This window comes from Onychomys torridus, chromosome X (assembly GCF_903995425.1).
Source record: "Onychomys torridus chromosome X, mOncTor1.1, whole genome shotgun sequence".
Taxonomy (NCBI): domain Eukaryota; kingdom Metazoa; phylum Chordata; class Mammalia; order Rodentia; family Cricetidae; genus Onychomys; species Onychomys torridus.
The window spans coordinates 123,035,933-123,058,678 of record NC_050466.1 but is presented as its reverse complement, the minus strand read 5'-3'; the positions used below and the strand labels follow the sequence as shown (position 1 = coordinate 123,058,678).

The 22,746-nt window shown below is 38.8% G+C and overlaps 1 protein-coding gene across 5 annotated transcripts in view; it reads right to left on the bottom strand.

The window, feature by feature from the left end:
• The window catches only part of Mid2 (midline 2), a 110,423-nt gene that overhangs the window by 61,870 nt on the left and 25,807 nt on the right, over positions 1-22,746 (bottom strand). For all 5 annotated transcript variants that reach the window (XM_036174874.1, XM_036174875.1, XM_036174871.1 and 2 more), the window contains exon 3: positions 19,210-19,305. In XM_036174874.1, coding sequence (XP_036030767.1) covers positions 19,210-19,305 — 96 coding nt within the window. The remainder of the gene's footprint in view (positions 1-19,209; positions 19,306-22,746) is intronic.

Below are 22,746 nucleotides of genomic sequence, written 5' to 3'. Positions count from 1 at the left end.
CCTGTGTCTCCCCACCCCAATAGCTGCTAATCAAAAGCCTACCTTTATAGAGCTTCTTTTCCATAAAAATTTGTCCTTAGTTACATCCTTAACCGTATTCACCTATATCTACCTAGTGACAGCATGGGGAGAATAACAGTTATGTAGAGTCATCATGGAGATATTTCATGTCTATATTTATCTTCACAACATCCATGAGGTATATGGAGCAGATACTAATGTCTGCATTTTATGGATGATAAAACTGAGATCCAGACTGGTAAAGTAAACTATCAAAATCACAGAAGCTAGCAAGTGTTGGTTCCAACACAAGCTGGGCTTCCTAATTCCAAAACAGATATCTATGTTCCCATTCTCTCTTTTTCTTTCTTTCTTCTTCTTCTTCTTCTCTTTCTTTCTTCTTCTTTTTTTTTTTTCTCGAGACAAGGTATCATGTAGTCCAGTGGGAGCTCAAATTCACTGTGTAGTTAAGGATTACCCTAAACTTCTGATCCTCTTGTCTCTACCTCCCAAGTACTAGGATCTTTTTCGGTGCTGGACATTGAACCCAAGAATTTGTGCATACTAGGCAGGCAATTCTAGCAATGTAACTACATCCCCAGCTCACCCACAAACCATTGGAACCATCAAAGCTGTCCTACCCTTTGATCATGCTCTTTGTAGCTAAAACTATTATTTGGAAAACTGCCCCTCTTTCTTTGGAGGATTTTCATGTGCTGTTTCTGTGTTTTATTAGCACTTTTTTTCTACCCCAGGAGGCAGCAGAGGCAAGTAGAAAGAGCTCCATATTTGAAGTCAAGTAGGATTGTCTGGATCCCAGCTTTGAAACTTACACAAGACCGATGACCTTGAACAAGTCACTTATCTCTGAGCTTATCTTTCTGACCTGTAAAACAGAAATAGCACTAACTATCTCAGAAGCAGTTGTGAAAAACAAATGAACTAATAGAGATAGGGACCTCACAGTGCCTAGTACGTAGTAGGAGTTAAATAAATATGGATTGCCTTCCCCATTCCTCTCTCACTCCAACTTGCTGTGCTGGATTGAAAACAGGCAACACTTCTTTTGGCCAAAGCTGAAATTCAGGCTTTGATTCATGATCCTACTTGTCTTACTGTAACACAGGTTGGCTCACATTTCAGCTTTTGGTTTATCACTGAAAATGGTTGCTCTCATAATCTTTTTAAACATGTATATTACAAATGTGTGTCCATGTTCACATGTGTGTATACTTTCTTATATGTGTGGGGGTGAACATGGGGGAGTGTGTGTGTGTGTGTGTGTGTGTGTGTGTGCATGTGCGCATGCATATACAAATGTGGAGTTCTGAAGTTCATACTGGGTGTGTTCCTCAATTGCTCTCCATGTTTTTTTCTTGAGACAAGGTCTCTTATTGAACCAAGAGTTTGCCAATTATGGCTAGTCTAGCTAGCTGGCTTGTTCCAGGGATCCTCTGTCTTTGCCTCCTGAGTGGTGAGATTATAGTTAACTATGTCATTACTATGACTTCTCACCTTTTAGGTGGATTCTGGGGTTCTGAACTCCATCCCTCACATTTGCAGAGCAAGCACTTTATCCAGTGAACTCTCTCTTAGCTCTCCATAATCTTTTGGTAGTTATTTGGCATACACTGGGAGCCTATATCTGGTGTATATACATGTGGAGGGGCATGTACATACACACACTCATGTACTTGAACATGAGAACATGTTTCTAAATAATTTAAGAGTTTAAGCTATTACTCAGACATTATTTCCATGCTATAAAACCAGATAAATCAGCCTTCTTCCACTTAATAAGCTAGAACCAGAAAGTTTGGGTTGCTCTTATTTGGGTAGGGAGCTAACTTATGTACTTACTTTGATTTGAATAAATGATACTTCATGTCTGTGATTTCTTACCAAGTTCAGATCTCATGTCTTCAGAGCCATATTCCAAACAGACTTTCTAGCAAAGGACAGAGCTACTACTATCTAGTTTCCCGTAGGCTAGTTTTAGACTGTCAATGTGGTTTAGCTTGTACCTGTTATTTCTTTGTTATCAAATTCTCTGCAATGAAGAGAATTAAACAATGGGCAAAAAGGAAGGTACAGTGGGCATAAGAGAAAATTGGGCTAGTACTGGAGTGGTGGTACAGGACTTTGATTTAAAAAAGTAAACTCACCAGGTGGTGGTGGCACACGGCCTGTCTCAAAAAACCAAAAAAAAAAAAAAAAAAAAAAAAAGTAAAATCTATGGAGTTTGACTTTAAAATGCTTTCCTTATACATTTTGAAAGTTTTTAACTGGTTTCAGTGAAAACATTACTGCCATCTTCAACAGTTTTGTTGTGAAATTGTCGAAGCATGTCTAAAGCTAGACAGCATGAGAAAACCCCCATGTGCTCATCTTTTAGTTTCAAAGGCCATCAACATTTCTGTTGGTTCAATATGTTCTTTTCCCTTTCCGCTGCAGTGTTTCAAAGCAAGAAATGACTCCACTCCCCACTACTTTAGGTGACACCTCAAAAATATGTTTCATTGCATAAGGAGTGACACAATTTCTTAATACTAGAATCTAATGCTTGTTCCATAGTTTATCTTCACCAGTTATATAAAGAAGTAACTTTGCAGTTGATTTATTGTAATCTGGTATGTATGAAGAAGAATTTGGTGTTGGATTTTCAAAGGCCACACAGATTTGAATAATCATCATGTTTTATAGTGGAAAAATAGAAGCACACATTTGCACTATGCACTGTTTCTACCACCCTTTAAACAAAACATTGAGCTGGACATGATGGATTGTGCCCATCATCCCAGCACTTGGGAGGCAATGGCAGGAGCGCCAGATCAGCCTGGGCTGCATGAATCTCTGTCTTAAAATGCTAAATGAAACTGGGACACGGTGGTGTACACTAGTAATCCTAGCACTCAGTTTGCTGAAGCAGGATGATTTTGAATTAGAGGCTACCCTGGGCTAACCAGCAAGATCAAAGGCAGCCACAACTACACAGGCTAGAGACGCTGGAGACAGAACCATGGTGGTAGCATTTATCTTGTCCATTATAAAAATTCAGGCACTTGTAAAATGGTATTTCATTGATTCACACAGCACTGTGAATTTCAGGTGATTGAAATTCAAGTCATTAAAACAGTATGGAACTTAAACTCTGTCATCTATGATCTTTATTCTGCAAAAGAGAACTAAAAATCACAAAAATAAATAAATTTCCAAATCCTTAACTACTTGTAAATTAAGAAACAGGCTCTTAACTCTAAAAACATCAAAATTGAAATCGTTAATTCTATAGAAAATAATTAAAGAACACAGTCTTATTTTAAAGTTTGTGTGTTTGGATGTTTTGTTTGCACCTCTATCTGTGCACCATGTCCGTTTGAGGCTGGAATAAACCAAAAGAAGGCATCAGATCCTCTGGAACTGGAGTACAGGTGGTTGTTGGCTACCATGTAGGTGCTGAGAACTGACCCCGGATCCTGAAAAGCAGCTGGTGCTCTTAACCACTGGCATAGTCTTAATACAAAACATCTATTGGGCTGGGTGGTGGTGGCACATGCCTTTAATCCCAGCACTCGGGAGGCAGAGGCAGGTCGATCTCTGTGAGTTTGAGGCCAGCCTGGTCTACAGAGCAAGATCCAGGAAAGGTGCAAAGCTACACAAAGAAACCCTGTCTCGAAACCAAAACCAAAAACAATGACAACAACAAAAAACATCAATTGCAAACTGTTAAAATTTGACTCAAAAGACTATAAAATGATAGACAAATTAACAATTTAACTAAAAAAAATGGAAAAGGAAATCAAAGTAAATAAAGAGAGGAAATTCACTTTTAGAAATGAAAAAGGAAAATAATAAAAGAATCACAGCACTCCAGAGACAGAGGAAAGTAAATCTCTGAGTTCAAAGCCAGCCTGGTCTACACAGAGAATACAAGGATAACTTCTGCTACATAGTGAGATCTTGTCTCAAAAATACATACATACATACATACATACATACATACATACACACAAAAAAAAAACTGCAATAGTAACAACAGAAAGGGAGAGATGCCCATAACTATAGACAATAAATAATGGGCTGGTAAAGATACAACAATTGGTCACAATTTGCAGCACTTACTTGTTTTTATAGTATAAAATTTCCACTATGGTGGACTTTAAGCACCAGTGTGTAGCCACTAAGCCCCAAATGCAAAGGAATGGCATGGAACTGGCAGCCAGTTTCAACACACTACTGGATAGATACTAAAGTAATTACAAAGAAATATTACATACAAACTTATGACACATAGTTGAAAAATTATTGAAATACTATCTAATTTTAGATATTTAGGAGTGAAAAATATTAAGAGACTAACAACTTTACTTGAAATTGGAAAGTTACTTGAAGATCTTAAAAGGCTCCAGGTTCACACAGTTGGAGTCTCTTGAAAGAACAGATTAGTCCCATATCATTGTATTCATTTAAAACCACAGATAAAGATAAAAAGATCTCAAATGAATCTGGTGAATCTAGTATAATATCACAGTACTCAAAGCCAAAAAAGATAATCAGAAATAATAAGACTATAGATTTATTTCACTTCTGAATATATTTAAAATTCTAACTGCATTTAAAAATTAATTTTACATGGCAACAAAGAAATAAAGTATCATTTTAGAAAAAAAAGGATGACTTAACATTAGAAAATTTACCAACATATGGAATTATAGTAACACATTCTAAGATTAAAAAACAATTCAGTAGTCAAAACAAATGAAAACTCTAAATTTCAAAAAACAAAAAAGTTGCTTGAAGATGCTCAAATCACCAACATCATACTAGATGGTGACATGCCCTTCCCAGTAAAATCACAGACAAAGTGAGAATATCTGACATCATAGCTCTTGATGTTTGGTTGAGGTAAAAGAAAATGAAGTAATTGGTGTATTTTTGTAAAGAAGATAAAAGCATCTTGGGTAGTCCAAGAGACCACTTTACTATAGATCTAAAATTATCAGTACAGCAAGAAAACACATAAAATTGAAAGCTTTTCTCCACATGCTTTTTAAAAGTGAAAATGAAAAAGTAACACATTTCCAACAGGTCTATAAAACACCTAGGATTCGATTTAACAAAGGGGGACAGTATCTATTTGGAAAAAAATATTAAAGAAATGATTTCAAAAATAACAACTAAAAAATATAGAGATGTACTATTATCAGGTTTCTTGATGAAAAACCTCACATCATAAAAATATATTTCTTCCAAAAATTAATATGTAATTGTAATAAGATATAATTACAACCTAAACTGAGTATGATTTATAACTGGATAAGAGTATTTTAAAATTCATATTAAAAAACAAGTATCTAAAACAATAAGAAAACAATGGAAAACAGACACCGGATGCTAAATATGTTTTGTTTTGTTCTGGTTTGTTTTGTGACAAGCTTTCCCTATATAGGGCTGGCTGGCCTGAATTATGTAGCCTAGACTGGTGGTGTAGTCATGATGATCCTGCCTCAGCCTCCCAAGTAAAAGATTATAGGTGTGTGTCATCATGCCCTGTCCAATTGTTAAAACCACTATAATTAAAATAATAAAGCATTGGCAGATGAGTAGAAAATTAAATCAATGGGACAGAAAACAGTATAGAATTAGAATTAAGTCCATATGAAGACTCAATATATGACTAAGGCAACACACCCATTTAATGAGAAAAGGACTTTTTATATTTTAACAAATGGCCTTTACACACTATCTATCTCCCTGGTAGTAAATTTCAAGACCTCATATATCCTAAAATAATGTCAGGTGTATTAATGTCTTAACTATAAAAAGTAAAATCATTTCAAATGTGGCAAGAAAGTTTTATGGAAGGGCTGAGTATGTAGCTTAGTTGGTAGTGTGCTTGCGTAGCTTGCACAAGGTCCTGGGTTTTAGCCCTACCACCATTTAAACTGGATGTGCACACACCTGTACTCCCAGCACTTGGGAGGCAGAAGCAGAAGTTAAGGTCATCCTTGGCTTCATACAATCCAACTACATGAGGGCCCTATCTCACATAGTGATGGAAGGGAAGAGGAGAGACAGAGAGAGAGAGAGAGAGAGAGAGAGAGAGAGAGAGAGAGATTTAGTTGTATAGAGAATTCCACAAGCTCCTAAACTCTTCTTATCTAATCAGTGCCCCCCCCTGGAAAACATTATTCATTACTATGGTCTTGTGCATGTGTGGCCTATGAAGAGACTAACTCCCCTTTAATTTTGTGGTGCCCAGCTATAAGCACAGCAGTCCAGTCTTCAAACCTCAAGTCTCAGCACCTTCATGTTCACTTGCAGCAAAATCATAGCACTCCTACTTCACAGAAAAAAATAAAAATTATATCACAAAACACCCAAGAAGCATCCCTTGTCAACCATTTTCCCTTCTTCTGCCCTTTAGAGAAAGGAAAGGGGTATGTCTCTCTAGAAAGCTCACCCTCTTGCTGTGCTCTGGATCTCATTTTCTCCTCTTTTGGTGCTCCTCACTTACGTAGTTGATACTCTTCCCTGTTCCTGCCATTCAATCTCTCTCTGACAATTGGTTAATTTCCACTGGCATTTAAAGAGACTTGTTTTCATATCATCTCAAACGCTGAACAACCATTTACTTCTTCTAGGTCTGTCTTCCCTCAGCTTCCATGACACTAATCTCAGTTTTCTTCCTAACATTCCAGCTCCTTCACACACATCTTAAATGCCAGTATTCTTAGAATGCTGGCATTCTTGCAGACTCGATTTTTGGTGTTTTCATGGTTGAGATTTTTGGTATGGGTGGTTGGTTTTTCTTTTTATCTCTCCTGTTTTAAGGATTTATCTAGGGTTTTCACATATGAGGCAAGCAATCTACCACAGAGCTACACCTTTTTTTTTTTTTTTACTTTATTTTGAGACAATGTCTCACTAAATAACTCAGGCTAGCCTCGAGCTTTCAATCTTCCCACAAGTCTCTTAAGTGTCTGGGATTGCAAGTGCATATCACCATGCCCAGCCTGATCTCATCTATTTCTAAGGCTTCAATTGCTAGTTTCTTGCCTATTTTTATTGAGATATAAATTACATCCCACACAATCAATACATTTTATGTCAACAATCCAATGGCTTTGGATTGTTTAAAGACTTATGCAACCATTAGCACAATCCAATTTTTAAAAGATTTTTGCCTCTCTAATCAGATGGCCAAATACCCTAATGGTCGTGCTGGAACTCTCATCCAATAAGTGATGGAAGTGGATGCAGAGATCCTCAGCCAGACCCCAGGTGGAGCTCCAGGTGTCCAATTGTCGAGAAAGAGGAGGGACTGTAAGAGTGTGAATTGTTGAGATCAAGACTGGAAAAGCACAGGGACAAATAGCCAGACGAATGGAAGCACATGAATTGTGAACCAAAAGCTGTGGAGCCCCCAGCTGGATCAGGCCCTCTGGATAAGTGAGACAATTGAATAGCTTGATCTGTTTGGGAGGCACCCAGGCTGTGGGACCAGAACCTGTCCTTAGTGCATGAGCTGGCTGTTTGGAACCTTGGGCTTACACAGGGACACTTTGCTCAGCCTGGAAGGAGGGGACTGGACCTGCCTGTACTGAATCCACCAGGTTTAAATGAATCCCCAGGGGAGTCTTGGCCCTGGAGGAGATGGGAATGGAGGGGAGGGGCTGGGGGGAAGGTGGGGGCAGGGGCGGAAGTGGGGAGGACAGGAGAACCCATGGCTGATGTGTAAAATTAAAACACAAATACAAAAAATTTAAAAAAGGAAAAAAATATACTCCCAATTAAAAATTTTTTTTTAAAAAATAGGTTTATGTGTGCATGCGTGTGCATGTAGATATTCACGGAAGCCAGAAGAGGGCATAGGATGCCTTGGAGTTGGAGTTATAGGTAGTTCTGAACCCCACAATATGGTGGCTGGGAATTGAACTCTCGTCCTCTGCAAGCACAAGTGCTCTTAACTACTGACCCATCTTCAGCCCAGCAAATCCAATTGGAGAACAAGTCTATTACATTGAAAAAGATCCTTATTTTGTCTTATCTATATTTCCATCCCAAACCTCTCCTAAAATCTGAACCCATATACTTAATTACTTACTGAAATTTTTTTGTTTAACTAAAAATGGGCACTACAAACTGTGTTTCCAAAGTTGAATTCATCTCCTTCCCATTAAATCTAAATCTTCCCTAATGTGAATGCAGTGCCACATGATTAACTCCTCAGAAACACTGGCATTCATTGTTCTGAACTGTCTCTTTTTTCTTGTCTGTACATCCAATGAATCATGACATTCCATGTATTTCACTTGCTAAGTATAACTCCAATTCATTCCTTCCTCTGTCCTTTCTAATTATTACCCCACTAAATCTAACAAAGCATCTTTGTTAAATTAATCTACCCATCCAAGAAATGTGTACTGAGGGCATCCTGTACCAAGCACAGCATTCCCTAACTAGTCTGCTCCAGTTTTTTATCTTCATGGTACCTTCTCCCCCGACCCAAAACTAGGGTTGAATTCATGGTATTATGAATGCTAAGCAAGCAGTCCATCACTAAGATATATCCCTAGTTCTCCTGGAGAATTATTAATCCAGCAGTCACACAGAGTAATTTAATCACCCCCCCTAACATACACACATTAATTCCATGCTTTAAATAGTTTCATGCTAAATATTAGTTGGCTTCTCTCTGACCTTAGGGTAAATTCTAAACTTCTTAATATTATTATGCAATCCTTTGTGACCAGGTCCCTCCATGTCCCATCTTTTATTGTACTCCTTGAGCAAGTCCCTTATCTCAGCTGAATTGTCTCAAATGAAAACTAAGGATAATAAAAGTGCCTATCTCCAAGGTATTTGAGAGGATTAAGTGAAATAATACATGTAAAGTAGTTAGCACACTACCTGGTGCATATGAAATATTAATAAGTGTTATCTATTGTTGATGGTATGTTAGCCTTTCTCAATCCTGCTGTCATGGACTCCTATTTTTAGTGCTTGCTGCTGTTTTATATCATAGGCTCTGCTAATTGGACTATAATGTCTTTAAAGATGAGCATTGTGACTTAAGACACCTGTTACAATCCCCAATAGCACTTAGCACAAAGCTAAACACACAATGGAGTTTAATGAATGCTTTTTGATAAAAGTGCACAGAGGGAAAAAGTGGTTGAAGCTTTACTGTCTCCCTGGAGGAGTTCATTTTAAGTACAAAACATAAAGTGGTGGCTCAAACTTGTGACTCCAGCACTTAGAAGGCGAAAGACAGAAGGATTGCTCAGAAATTGAGGCCAGCCTGAGCTACAGTGTAAGTTCCAGGATAACCTGAGTTATATAGTGAGACCCTGTCTTAAAAAAAAAAAATCACAAAACGATCAACACCACCTCCATCCCCATCCTCCGAGAGCATCATTTGTTTTGACCTTCCAGCCTAATGTGTCACTAGGTTAGCATGGAACTTGGCAATACTCACTGTAAGTCAGTGGGCTCTTTTCAGATGCTTTGCTGCCAATATTCTGTTTTTGACAGAAATGGAGTGTAAAATCATGAAGGTGCTTAATTCTATTCTCTGGCAAACACACAGTATGCAATTTGCCTACTCATCTGTGATATCAGATGTTTGCTTCTTAAATATCAGCATCCCATCTAGGCTATCAAAAACAACGTAAGTTCCATTCCATTAGAAAGCCAATGGAATCCTCCTGAATTGGGTTGGAGCTCTTGGCTGGTGACCAGGCAGCAATCAGAAACCCAGAAGAGCCCCCAGAGGGCTTAAAGAATCAGGGCTCTTCAGCTGCTAGAACACCCCCCAGGAACTTGGCAAGCACTTTGTAGTAGAATCAGTAGAAAATAAATGAATGCCTTGCTTTGTTTCCTCTTCCTTTACACATTGCTTCTCTCCATTGACCATTGTCATCCTTTCTGCCTAGTCTTGTCACTTTCTGTCCAAAGATTCTCCCTGGTCCTGAGATCTTACTACTAAGACATCTTTGGACATTCAGATGCCTGCTGCCCGATGCTAATGCATGATCACTTGTACACAGATTGCCAAATTCTCTGTTGTTGTTCCAGGTTTTATGGAGAAAACACCAAGGAACTGAAACATTGAATCGAAAGAACCCTTTACAGGGAAAGAAAATCCAGGGGACAAAGCAACACCCACAACCCAGTTTAAACACAAACATCTCAATATACACACCCCTTGTTCCTCTACAAGCACAAAGATGAACACCCAGGCAGCCATCTATAAAGTAAACAGACGTTTTGCACAAAGCAAGGGTACTAAGATATATGCTTTTAGAGAGATGACCAGGACAGAGACAGCATGCCCAAATACTGTTCAACTGTCATATGGGCTGAGATGTAGGGTTGCCTTTCTGTGCTGAAGAAGTAAGTAGCTAACGTCCTGAGTGTACATGCACTTCTCAATTATCAAATAACAAAAGTTCACCACTGACACACACCAAAAATGCATTCATTTTTGCAGAGGAAATCTAATGAAATACTTTCACTGGTAATGTGTTTATTTTTAGTGTCTGTTTTCATCGTGATAATATTAAGTATACTTGAGGCAACATCTCTTTACTGCCAAATTCTTTGAAACTGTTTAGAAAACTTGTGTCTCAAAGATACTCCTTTTACTCTGTGCTGTCCTGATGCCTAGCCTTTAGAAGAAGGACAGTGTCAGGCAATTTCAGCAAGCAAACCCGGTTCCCATAGTAAACTGCCTGACTATAGGTTGGATAGTGCTGATACCTAGAGCTGACTACCTTATTTTCAGTAAGTACATGGTCCCAAAACAATCTGAGCAATAAGAGTTTGATCATGAGGTCTTCTTTATTCTCCCACTCCTTCTCCCCCAGTACAACCTCACAGGATATGGGGGCCTAACCTGGGCTGCCAAAGATTGGCCAAAGGCAAGAATATGTGCCTGTGAGGCTTAGGTTAAGGAATGCCAAGTCCCCAAACAGACCATCTATTCTTCTAGAGATTCAGAGATTTAGTGGGGAAAAAGTGGGCTTTCCAGGGTTGTCTCCTTATACAAATCAATGGCCAGTGAATAAATAGGCTTTCTAAGCTGCACGGTGCAGTGCAAAAAACAGGAGCTTCAGAGCCAGAGATTTAGAACTGCATCTCAGTTTACCGGACATGTGACCTTGAGTAGGGCATCTCATTCCTCTGACCCTTGGATTCATTGCTTGAAAGTGGGGATATTACCTACTCTATCATAAGGTTGTCTCAAACACTGAGAATGCAAACAAGAATTCCTCTAGCACAATGCCAAGAATAAATTACCCAAACATGATTCTCCTCCCAATCCCTGCTAAGCATACCATGCTGCTGGACTTCTCTCTCAAGACAGCTAAAAAAGGATGTCTCAATGGCTGTATGTTCATGGTGGTTGTCATAATGGTTATTTTCATTTTAGGCTAAAGTAATTTTTCCCTTTTGGTTGAGATGATGTAAGAGAAACTGGAGGTAAGAGAAGTGCTGGAGGTATTCAAGGGTACAATCCAAGTTCAATAAATGTTTAGCTAAATTGCCACTGTTCTAAGAGAAAATAAAGAATGGGACAAACTGAAAAGTTAAGCAAGCAGGAAGGGTCAAAATTAGGCAAATGTTCTAGTCATTTAGTGAATTCTGGGATTGTGATACTGAGAAGGATGGTAAGCAAATGGGCAATGGGGCTACAATATGAGGCTTGTCATGTTGAAGAAGTATATTAGAACAGAATGAGAATGTATGCTTATATGGACCATCTTGGCTAAGAAGACGTGACCACACTTGAAATCTTACTTGTCCTAAAGATAAGGGAGTGGGGGAATAATATTAGTCTGAATTCATTTTATCCTTAAACCTCATTATGTATCTATACCCTCTAAATATCCCCACTGCAACAGTTAACATGCTCAAAATGTTATTTTACTTCAATATATCAGATTTTGTCACAAAGTAGTTTTGAAGAAGGATTGAATGCATTATGTGCCTGAAAAATTATAAAGTGTTTTCTTTTGTAGTATAAAAATAGGTTGTGCCCACACTTCAGATTGCACAATAGATTTAGATTCTCCATCTATATTAAATGTCAATTGCTATATACTTAATAAGATTGAATGTAATACTCTGAATTAGTCACTGCTGAATAGACCGACTAGGTCAGTATGCACTTATTTTCCATTGTTCGTGGAAACTTTTCTCCACCTATAATTCCACAGTGGTTTCAAAATGGGTATTTCATTCTCACAAGGCACTGGTATCCCTAAGTCCTTCTTGGGAGCGATCAAGTATGCTTTTCTTGCTCTTCCACCTTTTATAAAAATGCTCACTGAACATTTTCTTGAACAAACACTAAATCCCAAAGAACTCCCTGTCTTTATAAACTACTCAAGCTGAAGGCATGTGTTCTTCTCTCCAACTTTTCTTATGCCTTTCCTTAGAGGCAGTAATCTAGAGGAATTTGGACAGAGTAATAGACACATTTACTTAAGTATCAATGGAAAGAATCCTTTCGTTATTCTGGTAGAATGGCAGTGAACTTTGACCTACCATATAAAAGTGGGGGGGAAAGCTCACTGAACACAAAATGTTAGTTTGTCACATTTGCAAAAGTTACTTGCAGTTTATTAAAAGAGCCATGGGTCTGAGACATCCAGGTTTTAGGTGTTACAATTTTATCACCACTGTGTCCTTCCAAGGGAAGCTCTGGCATACATTTGCTGATCTTGAAACTGATTACAAGCATTTTGGAATGACTGATCTTCTCCTGTGCCTCATGGATAGTGATAAATAATTCTGCAAGTCCTAAGGCCAAGGAGAGGACTCTCTAGCACTAAGTGTGGAACCCTAAGGTGATTACTACTGTTGACAACGGCTCCTACCTACTTCTCTCCCTGCTCCACCTCTCTGTCTCTTCCCCTTCCTTCTACTATCCATTATGGAGCTTTGGCCTTATACTAGGCACAGTCACAGGTGCTTTACATGAATTACCCTACCTTTCAAGGTATCAGTACAAACTGTGTAGATGATGAAACTATGGCTAAGAAAAGCTATCTGTCCTAACATTATGCTGCTAGTGCAACTACAGATTATTCAGCTCCAAAGCTACCATAGAATACTGAAATTCAGAACCTACACAACCATTTCTAGAAGCAAGCTGTCAACATCAAGGCTTGGAGCCTGGCAAGACAGTCCTGTGTGGAAGGGTGGCTGGATGTCATCAGGAAGGGAAGTGGAACATGTATGGTTGGAGGCAATAGATCTAGTGATTCCTATTGTTATTACACAGAGAAAGAATGAAAATAGCTAGAAGATTGCATTTGTGTATGTGTCCAACTGCTCTGCATGTCAAAAAGATAATAACTACCTGCCCATTTCTTCCTTCATGGTCATGATCAAACTTCTTACATCTTGGATTTCCTTATAATTTGCTCTCTCCTTGACCTCTCTAAATCTATCTTCCATCTTCTTTGTACATACCCTTTTTCCTCAAAGGCCAGTAGTATCTTCTTTGATGTCTTTGTAGCAGTGGACTCTTTCAAATCTTCCACATCGTGAAGGCTTCTTTTTCTTTGGCACTTTGAGTCTCTATTTCTGATGGCTTTCCTCCTCTCTCCTGACATCCATATTCAGCCAGCAGCTGCCTACCAGGCATTTGCTATCTTACTTTCTAATCCAAGCACACCAAACCACCAATGTCTAAGAAGAACTCATTCTGGATTTCCTCATATAGTTAAAAGCAATAGACGTATTCATTCATTCAGTCAAGGAAGAAATAAATCTGTGGATTATCCTAATACTCTCTTACACACAGTCAGCCATAGCATCACCAAGTAATATTAACTCTACCTTCTAGAAATGTTTTGATTTTTTCTCTTCTTCCCTAACCTTACTGTCACTACCTCCAGAAGGTACTTCATCCTTCCCTGTATCAAATGAGATCTCCAGATTCAAGGTAGATGGTGACAGACTTTCCCTGTATCAGTAAAAATCTAAGTAGTCTTTTTTTCTTCTACTGTGACCCATGACTCCTGCTCCATTTACCATCTCACAGTCTTGACTATTTTTCTAAGCACAGACTTTATCAATCTAGTCATCTGCTTAAAATCATCCCATAGATCCTTATATTCCTTAGAATAAAGTTTAGACTATATCTGCCTATGGCATACAAAGCCCATCGTTTTATGGGTCTAAGCTATTTCTCCAGACTTGCTTCTTACAATGGTTCTCAAATCTTAGATTTGGTGGAATCAACTTTCTTCCAGTCTCCTCTTTATATTCCTGCATGCAGCCCCTTCATTTATCTCATTTTTGTTGGCAAAAGTTTATTCACTTTCGAGATAAATCCACTTTCATTTCCATTCTGCATTCTTTTCTAAGTCCCCTGAGCACATCTGGATGTTTCTTCCTTTGTGCCAGCCTGTCATCATGCATTTGTGTTCATTACAACAAGGGTTCCTTCACATTTGATTTGCCACTTTGTCTGACAGGTTTTCAGCCAATCTGCACATTCCTTAGAGGCAGGGACCATTTTCTATTTATTGTTATACACCAAGAGCACGGGGTACTACTCCCCACCACAAGCTGACATTTGCACCTTCATTAATAGCTCTGTTGCCTACCTCTCCAGAGAGTAATTTTTCCTCCTTAAGCATTTAGCTAAAATGCATTTTCTCATTAAAAAAATTCCCCTGATTGGACTCACTTCACTGTAATTACTCATTCATTTTTATTATGTCCTCAGTGTGTGTGTTCAAATGGTTTAGGTTCTATTCTTAATTCTAGCTCAACCATCTTATGTATTTAAGGATCACAGCTGAAATCATGATAGAAGTGCTTTTAAAAAATAATTTCCTTTAAAATATCCATTTTTCTTTCCACTCAGAGAAATGGTTAGGCTCCTGTTAAACACACTCATGCCCACCCTAAACCAAGTCCCCAAGTGACAGGAACAGAGATGAAGAATATAAAGGCACCTAAACTTTCAAGACCTAAGAGAAAGATTTCCAAAAGCAATTGGAACTACAAACTGTTAAGAGACATAAAGCTTAAATTCCTCAATGCAAAGGAAGCAACCCCCCAGCGCACCCAAAGGCTTTCTTTCCATTTTCTTTGTCTCTTTCTTGTCTGGACACTGCAGTGCTGCCCAGCCCCATGAAAGGCTTGAGAGAAGCCAGATGATATCAACTTGCTCACAGAGCCTCCAAGGTGGATTAGCCCTTGTATTATGGCACTTTGGGAGAGGAGTAAAAGAAAGCAGCACACAAAATATTCAGGAAAGTGCTATTTGTTTGTTTGTTTGTTTGTTTAATGTGCTCAGGGTCTAAAAGCTCAGAACAAAAGTAAACAAAGGGAGATGGAATGTGCTACCTTCCTTTGTACTTCTTCGGATACATGCTGCTCTTCTTTTCTTGCTACAGGCTGTGCTTTCCCTAGCCAGACTGTAAGTTCCTGGGGATCATCAGCCACGTGTTTCTTTTGAATTCCCTAAACCTTTCAGCACACTGAGTACATAGTGCGTGCTCAAGAAACACTGTTGACGCACTGAGTACTACGTAGTTAACTATTTTTCTACCCTGGCAAATTTTCAGGAATGTCTATTATTCACAAAACTGTGGCGTCTTGGAAGTCAAAAGGAAGCAACCATCTGTTGGTATACATTTTCCCTTAGCTATGCGTTATACAGAGATTTCCTTTGGAAAAATAAACAAAGGATGCTTGATGAGCCAGGACAAAGAACTAAATATAGAGTTCAAGTAGCCAGAGTATCAAGGTCAAAGCATGCCCTTCCTTAACCAGATTAAAGGAGAGCTATGGGCCTGTATCTACCTACCCCTTTCCCGTGTTCTCCAGCCCTAAATGAAAGTATTTTCAACCACCTATTTTGGGGATTCTGACAGCTGAGCCTCAAGCATAAGCTACATACAATTCAGTTAATAAATCTGTGGTGATGTTAATCTCTGTCTCTGTAATAATAGGAAGAGTCCAGCTTTGTTTGTTTTCTGAGAAGAATAGGGAATAGAGGGAAACTAGAATGGGAAGGCAGTATTTATGGACTCTTTATGAAAAGTCAATCTGTGACAAAAACACTCTCAGACAATAAGGAAGGGGAACAGATTCGGCAGGGATAGAACCTATTCCTGTTCTTGCCAAATTGTTGTAGCTGGCATCTTCCACTACCACCCAATGTGAAGTGCTTGAATTACACTGTGAATATAGTAGTCATTCTCTACAGACAAATCTAGAAGAGATAAAATGGGGGGGAGGGGAATCCAGACACCATTCAGTGTCTGGCTCTCATAATTAGCATTATCTTACTATTCATTTCACTGTATAAAGTACTTACAAGTATTTTTAAAAATCTCAAGTCCCTTCCTGGGGCTTATCCTGAAGCCTTTTGGACATACAGGCTCTGTGTTGAATGAGTATAATAGGTAGTCTGGATGCACCCTATTATTAAAGGGGAAGGTAAGGGTATACCTCTAAGCTTTCAGAAGGGATGATGTCATAAAGAAAAGCCATGGACTACCATAAACCATCCTGGAGGGGCCCTGTCCAGGACAGGCTCTTTAAAAAATTATGAATTCTTTGAGAATTTTATACAATGTATTTTAATCACATTCACCTGCAAACCTTTCCCCTAACTCCTGCCAGATTCACTGTCACCTCCTTACCACTCCCCCCAACTTCATTCAGGACAGACTAGACATCATTAACTCCTAAACGATAGACTCATGTTGAACACTATTGTATTGTCTCACTGTTCTTTGTTGGATCCCAGCTAGTGTTTTTATTCCATCATCTATAGCCCCTGTACAGGTGTAACCACATCAGAGTGGATTTTTCAGTGTGTAAGCCACTGTGTGTATAGATAGTATGCCTAAGCTATTTTCCTGTACCTAGCATGATGCCATACATAAAAAGGGAGTAGCAAAAGCTGATCTTTTGTGTGGCCAGAGCAGACAGTAGCTCACATAAAGGGATTTAACAAGCATCCCTAAGGGTGCTATTTAAATAGCTGCTTTGCTGGATCACCGTGGCATTCTCTCTTACTTTACTTACACATGGCAGTGCTAGCACCATTTACTTATGGTATGGGTTAACTTCTGAATGCTAACTTCAGAAAGCTCCTTTCTGACTCTTACTTCTTGGGCTGTGATGTTGCTCCATGATATAAGACTTGCCTAGCATTTGCCCCAGCACCCAAAGAAAGAAAAATCACCTGTTATCCAAAGGCCAGAGTGCATCATCCCCTACTAACACAATGATGGATTATTTTATGAAGCCTGCTGATACCACTTCAAAAGAGCAGAGCAAATAATAAAAAGAACTGTTTTCCAGAATGGCCTGTGAAAGGCTGGAAGAATGCTATACTTAGGTGAGGCTGGCCAGAATGATAAATTTCCCAGGTATCAAGAAAAGAGATTTTAGAGAGGTTCTAACATGAAAGAGCAATGGGATAAACTGCAACTTTGCTTATTTTCCCTATTATTTTCTCTATACTTTGTAGGCATTTGACTAGAATGAATACAAGAATAGTTTTATTTTTAATCCTATTTTATTCGCTCTTATCTGTTACTCCCCTGTTAATCATGCAAATTCTAAACTGAGGGATCTCATATCCAATTTTCTGCTTACAATACTCTCTTGTCCCCTCAACACTATAGATTTCTTACACTATAATCTGACGGCATAATCAGAAGCTTTGATAAAATGAAACACAGAGGGATTTTGATTGGTTGAAAACTACTCAGAAATAATAATTTTCTACTTTGATTCTTCCTTCTTGGAAAGAATGAGATAGTAGAGGAAAAGAACAACATAAAGAAAGTAACCATTGACAAAGCTATGACTTGTGAAATCGGAAAAGGCAACCAAAAGCACGGTGTCAGTTCGTCGACACATTTTACAGGTAAGAACACTGAAGCAGAGGTCCGAACCGACTCAGCCTCATGTTAGCAGTTAGTGCATAGAAGAGGGAAGTCTGGAATCCAGTTTTCCAACACTCCACTGCTCCTTTTCGTTCTTTATGCTTCTCTCTATACCCACAGTATCCCATTCTGCAGTTTCACCTGTGAGTTTAACCAGTACCCATGGACTCTATATAGATCAGTGCCCAGCAGGGATTACCTTACTAGCAGATGTTCATCATTTAATATGTTCACTGTAGTAGAGGAAACCGAAAACTTTAAGAAGACCAATCAGTTGGGAATGTGGAACTACTTATGCATAAGGATTCATTGCCTTAGGAGATATTCTTCAGTCTTAAACAGAAACCCCAAACCGGGATCATGATAAAATTATTTCATCATTTAAAACAAAACAAACTTGATCTCTTATACTTATCTGTCATCCAAGTAAGATTAAGAGTGGATTATAGGACTCTATATAGAATCAGAAAAAAAAATTACCCAATCACTGCCCATGAGAAATCCTATATTTTACTGGTCTGTATTTAGACTTTAAGTATTATTATCAGTTATTCCATAAACACACACAAAACAAAATGATATATATGGAGTTTTATACATGCTTTTAAGAGAAAGAGGAAAGAATAACACCTTTCTTTTATTCTGTCCTGCCAAGGACCACTGACCTCCCCTTCTATGCTCCTTTAACATTCAATGTTGGTAATATTTTTATACTTGTGCAGCAATTCATAATTCACAGACAATTTAATCATATTTATTATTTGTTGATTACAAAAAGCCTAGTTAGAGGGAATCAAAACTAAGTGAGAAGATGATGAGTGAGGGTATAGCTAGGACCAGGGCTGTGGGATGAAGGGAGAATAAGCTAGGAAGGGAGGAAGCAGTGATGATCAGAAAGAACGCTTATACTGAATAAACATCACCCCGCCCTGAGGATTCATGATTCCCAAATTGTCCAGCAATGACTTTACAAGTGATAACATCCATTTTGATGAAGGATCACTTCCTATATGACTCTCATACCACCGACTGTTTGAAAAGAAGGGAGTTCCCCTCCATCAGTTGTTACCCACATCTCATTTAACTAATTTGAAAAACCATCCATATCTGTGACCTTTATTAGAACAAAATTCCTAAAGGCATGAGATCATCTACACTACCACTCAGTTCTTCATCCCAAATGGCTGTGCTACAGTCTGGCAAAATCAAAGTCCCTCCAAAGATCATCTAATTTAGATCCAATAAAAGAATTGCAAATATTACTGTTACATACCTCAACCTGCTGGCAGATCTGTATTAGTTTGGCCATTTGATTTTCTAGTTCGCTGTTGCGTTTAACCAGGTTGGTGAGGTTCATCTCCAGAGTTTGCTGCCATCACAGAAGGTATGAGGCCAGTGGGAAACAGGAGAAAGGGGGAAAAAAGAAAAATGAACTTGAGAATCAATGTAATATGGAAATCGATTAGTCAAAAGACAGAGCTTTCTCCCTCTTTTGTGTGTGGGGGGTGTCACAAAGGTGAGACAGAGCCTCACTCTATACCCCATATTGGCTTCACACTTAAAGCGATCCTCCTGCCTCAGCCCACAAAGTCCCAGGATTGTAGGTATATGCTCCTCCATGGATACAGAACCAGGGGCCTCACACATGCTAAGCAAGTGCTGTACTACTGAGTCACACCACCAGCTCAGTAGATTCATATTTCACAGATTTACCATGTCTGCTACAGACCAAGAATTGTAAGTCTGCCCAATTGGGGAAGAGGTAACATCCATGACTTTGCAGGCTAGTGAGGGAATTTACTGACATTAAGGCAATGTAAACTTTTTATAATTTTATATTATCTTTAACTTTTCAAATCATTTCCTAGTCCTCTCCTTTTGCTCTAAAATCAAGTCCAGCAACACAAGAGAAATAAGGTGTTAATTTTTTATGCTTAAGTAGACTAAGAAAACTATAATTTGTATGTGTGTAGGTGCATGCTTGTGTGGGTGCACATGTATGCAAGTGCATATACATATGTGTGTACACACTTGTGGAAACTACAAGACAACTTTCAATTTTGTTTATCAGGAGCCTCCACCTTGCATTTTAAAAAAGGATACCCATTTTCCTGGTGCTCACCAATTGGGCTAGGCTGGCTAGCCAGTGAGCCCCAGAAATCTGCCTGTCTCTGCCTTCCCAGCACTGGAGATACAAGTCCACACCACCACACTCAGTTTTACTGAGGATCAAACTCGAGTCTTCATGCTTGCACAGCAAGAAGCTTACCAACTGAATTGTTTCCCCAGCCCCATAATTTATTGAATGAATGCTTCTTGCCAGACAATTTCATATGTATCAGAACTATAAAAACTTCACAAAGAAGGATATGCTAGCATTTTAATGATGAGGAAGTGAGTGACAGAGTGAGGGTAAAGTGTTTTGTAGCTATGAAACAAATATGTAGCAAAAGCTAGGACTGAAACCTGGATTTCTAATTAATCCACAGTTTTGAGTCAATATTCTACAATGATTTGCATTTTTATTTATAACATTATATACTTATTAGTAGGCCTCTTCATAAAAAATATATTGTACCTTGAATGTAATAGTCACCTAAATCAAACTTTACACTGCACAATTTTCCTTCCATGGACACAAAGAGTTTCAAACACAAAGCCTGATTCTATCTGGAAAATGTCTACTATTTACCATCACTTACTGGTACACAGCTTTTAAGTTCACATGAAAATCACTTTGCAGATATTTTGAATGTAACATAGTTGTACCAGTACTTAGAACTCTAACATATTTCCAGTTGAACAAGTTACTCTCTCCCATTCCTTCAGTGAAAAATAAAATATTACGTCTCTCTATATTGATCATAGACATTCATTCTTCTCTATCTCCAGATTTTAGTTTTGCTTCCCCTCTAGAACTGGTCTCAGTATATACTACTCTCTTATCCACAATCTCACTACTACCAAATCTGTCCCAAACATAATACTCCAGTTCCTTGATCCTTATTCTAGTAGTATTCTTTCCCTGGTCATGCTCATTGTTTCATTGCTGTCTCCATGGTTGCTATGATTATAGCTGTTCAAAGTTCATGCTATTGAAAGAGAGGATGGGAAGGACACTGAGGAGTAAAGGGATGTAGACAAAGAGAGAGATCTCATGTTCTTGGATCTTTTCCTGTCTAGGAAGTAGCTGTGGCTCCTTAATAGCCTTGGCATTGTTTTGTGAATATGTCAAAAAGGATATATTCATATAAATGTATGTACAGCAACACTCGTTAATCTGATTTCAATTGTTCTCAAATGGAATTTTGAAGACCAGCTTAACTCGTTTCCCTTCATGCCTTTGTTTTGTTGTTGTTGTTGTTGTTGTTGGTTTGAGACAGGGTCTCTCTGTGTAGCTTTGGAGCCTTTCCTGGAACTCACTCTGTAGCCCAGGCTGGCGTTGAACTCAGAGAGACCCACCTGCCTCTGCCTCCTGAGTGATGGGATTAAAGGCGTGCACCACCACTGCCTGGCTCCCTTCATGTCTTACTATGATGGTTGAAATGTGAAATATTTTCCATACACTCGAGTATTTGAACACTTTGGCACTGTTTATCAAGGTTATAGGAGGTGCAGCCTTGCTGGAAGAAGTGTATTATTGGGGGTGGGCTTTGAAAATCCATAGCCTTGCTCCATTTTCAGTTCATTCTCTTTGCTTCTTACTAACAGATGGAGTGGTATAGCAGCTTCCTAGTCCTGTCCTCATGCCTGCTCTTGGTGCCATGGTTCCCCGCATTGATGGACTCTTATCCCTGTGGAACCTTAAACCAAAAGAAAGTCTTTCTTATATTCATTGGTTTGGGTCTCAGTATTTATCATAGCAACAGAAAAGTCACTAGTACACAGATCTTTCTTGGTTTCCCTAGCTTCAGTTCCATGGAAGTAACCCATGCCACCTCTGCTTTATTTCATTTATTTCTGGAGGTATCTCTCTCAGCTTTCTTTAATTCTTCTATCATCTAGATCTTTTTTCTCAGTAGAAAGGAGTGGGGGAAAAGGACAAGGGGAGGGCAGCAATCACTGAATTAGGCATAATCACTAAACTGAATAGATGTCAAAGAGAAAAAGAAAAAATGACAGTTCAGAGATTTACCATAACAAAAACATATGAGTATCTCATGTGCTCAGGATGCAGTAACGGCTCTTGAAGGATAAGCAGGAATTTAACAGATTTTAACAGACAGGGATGGTGGAAGGCAGGATGTTCCAGGCACGATGAATGAGATGAGCAAAAATAAAAATAATGGTGGCACACACCGGTAGTCCCAGCTACTGGGAAAGCTAGGGCAGGAAGACGACTTAAGTCTAGGAGTTTGAACTGTTGTTTAGTTACTTTGTACTGAACAACATAGTAAGCTCCTTTTCTCAAGAAAAAAAACAAACATTGTTCCTATTCAGGGATCAATCAAGAGTTTAGTTTGACTAGAACACAAGGAATAAGGATGAAAATGGAGATCAAAGCCATGTTTTGCTGGGTGTGGTTGTACAAATCGTTAATCCAAGCACTTGGGAAACAAAGACATGCAAATCCCTGTGTGTTCCAGGCTAGTCAGGGCTATAGAGCAAGTTCCAGGCCAACCAATGCTTCATAATGAGAACCCACCTGGGAAAAAAAGCCCTGTTTTGAGAGTCTTGAATGTACAAATGGTTTTGTACCTATTTGTTTTCGTATTGGGGTTTACCAAGGGCTGTTGAACAAGGAAATGACATAATCATGGCTACATTTAGGATATTAACCTAGCAGCAATATGGGGAACAGAGCAAAACA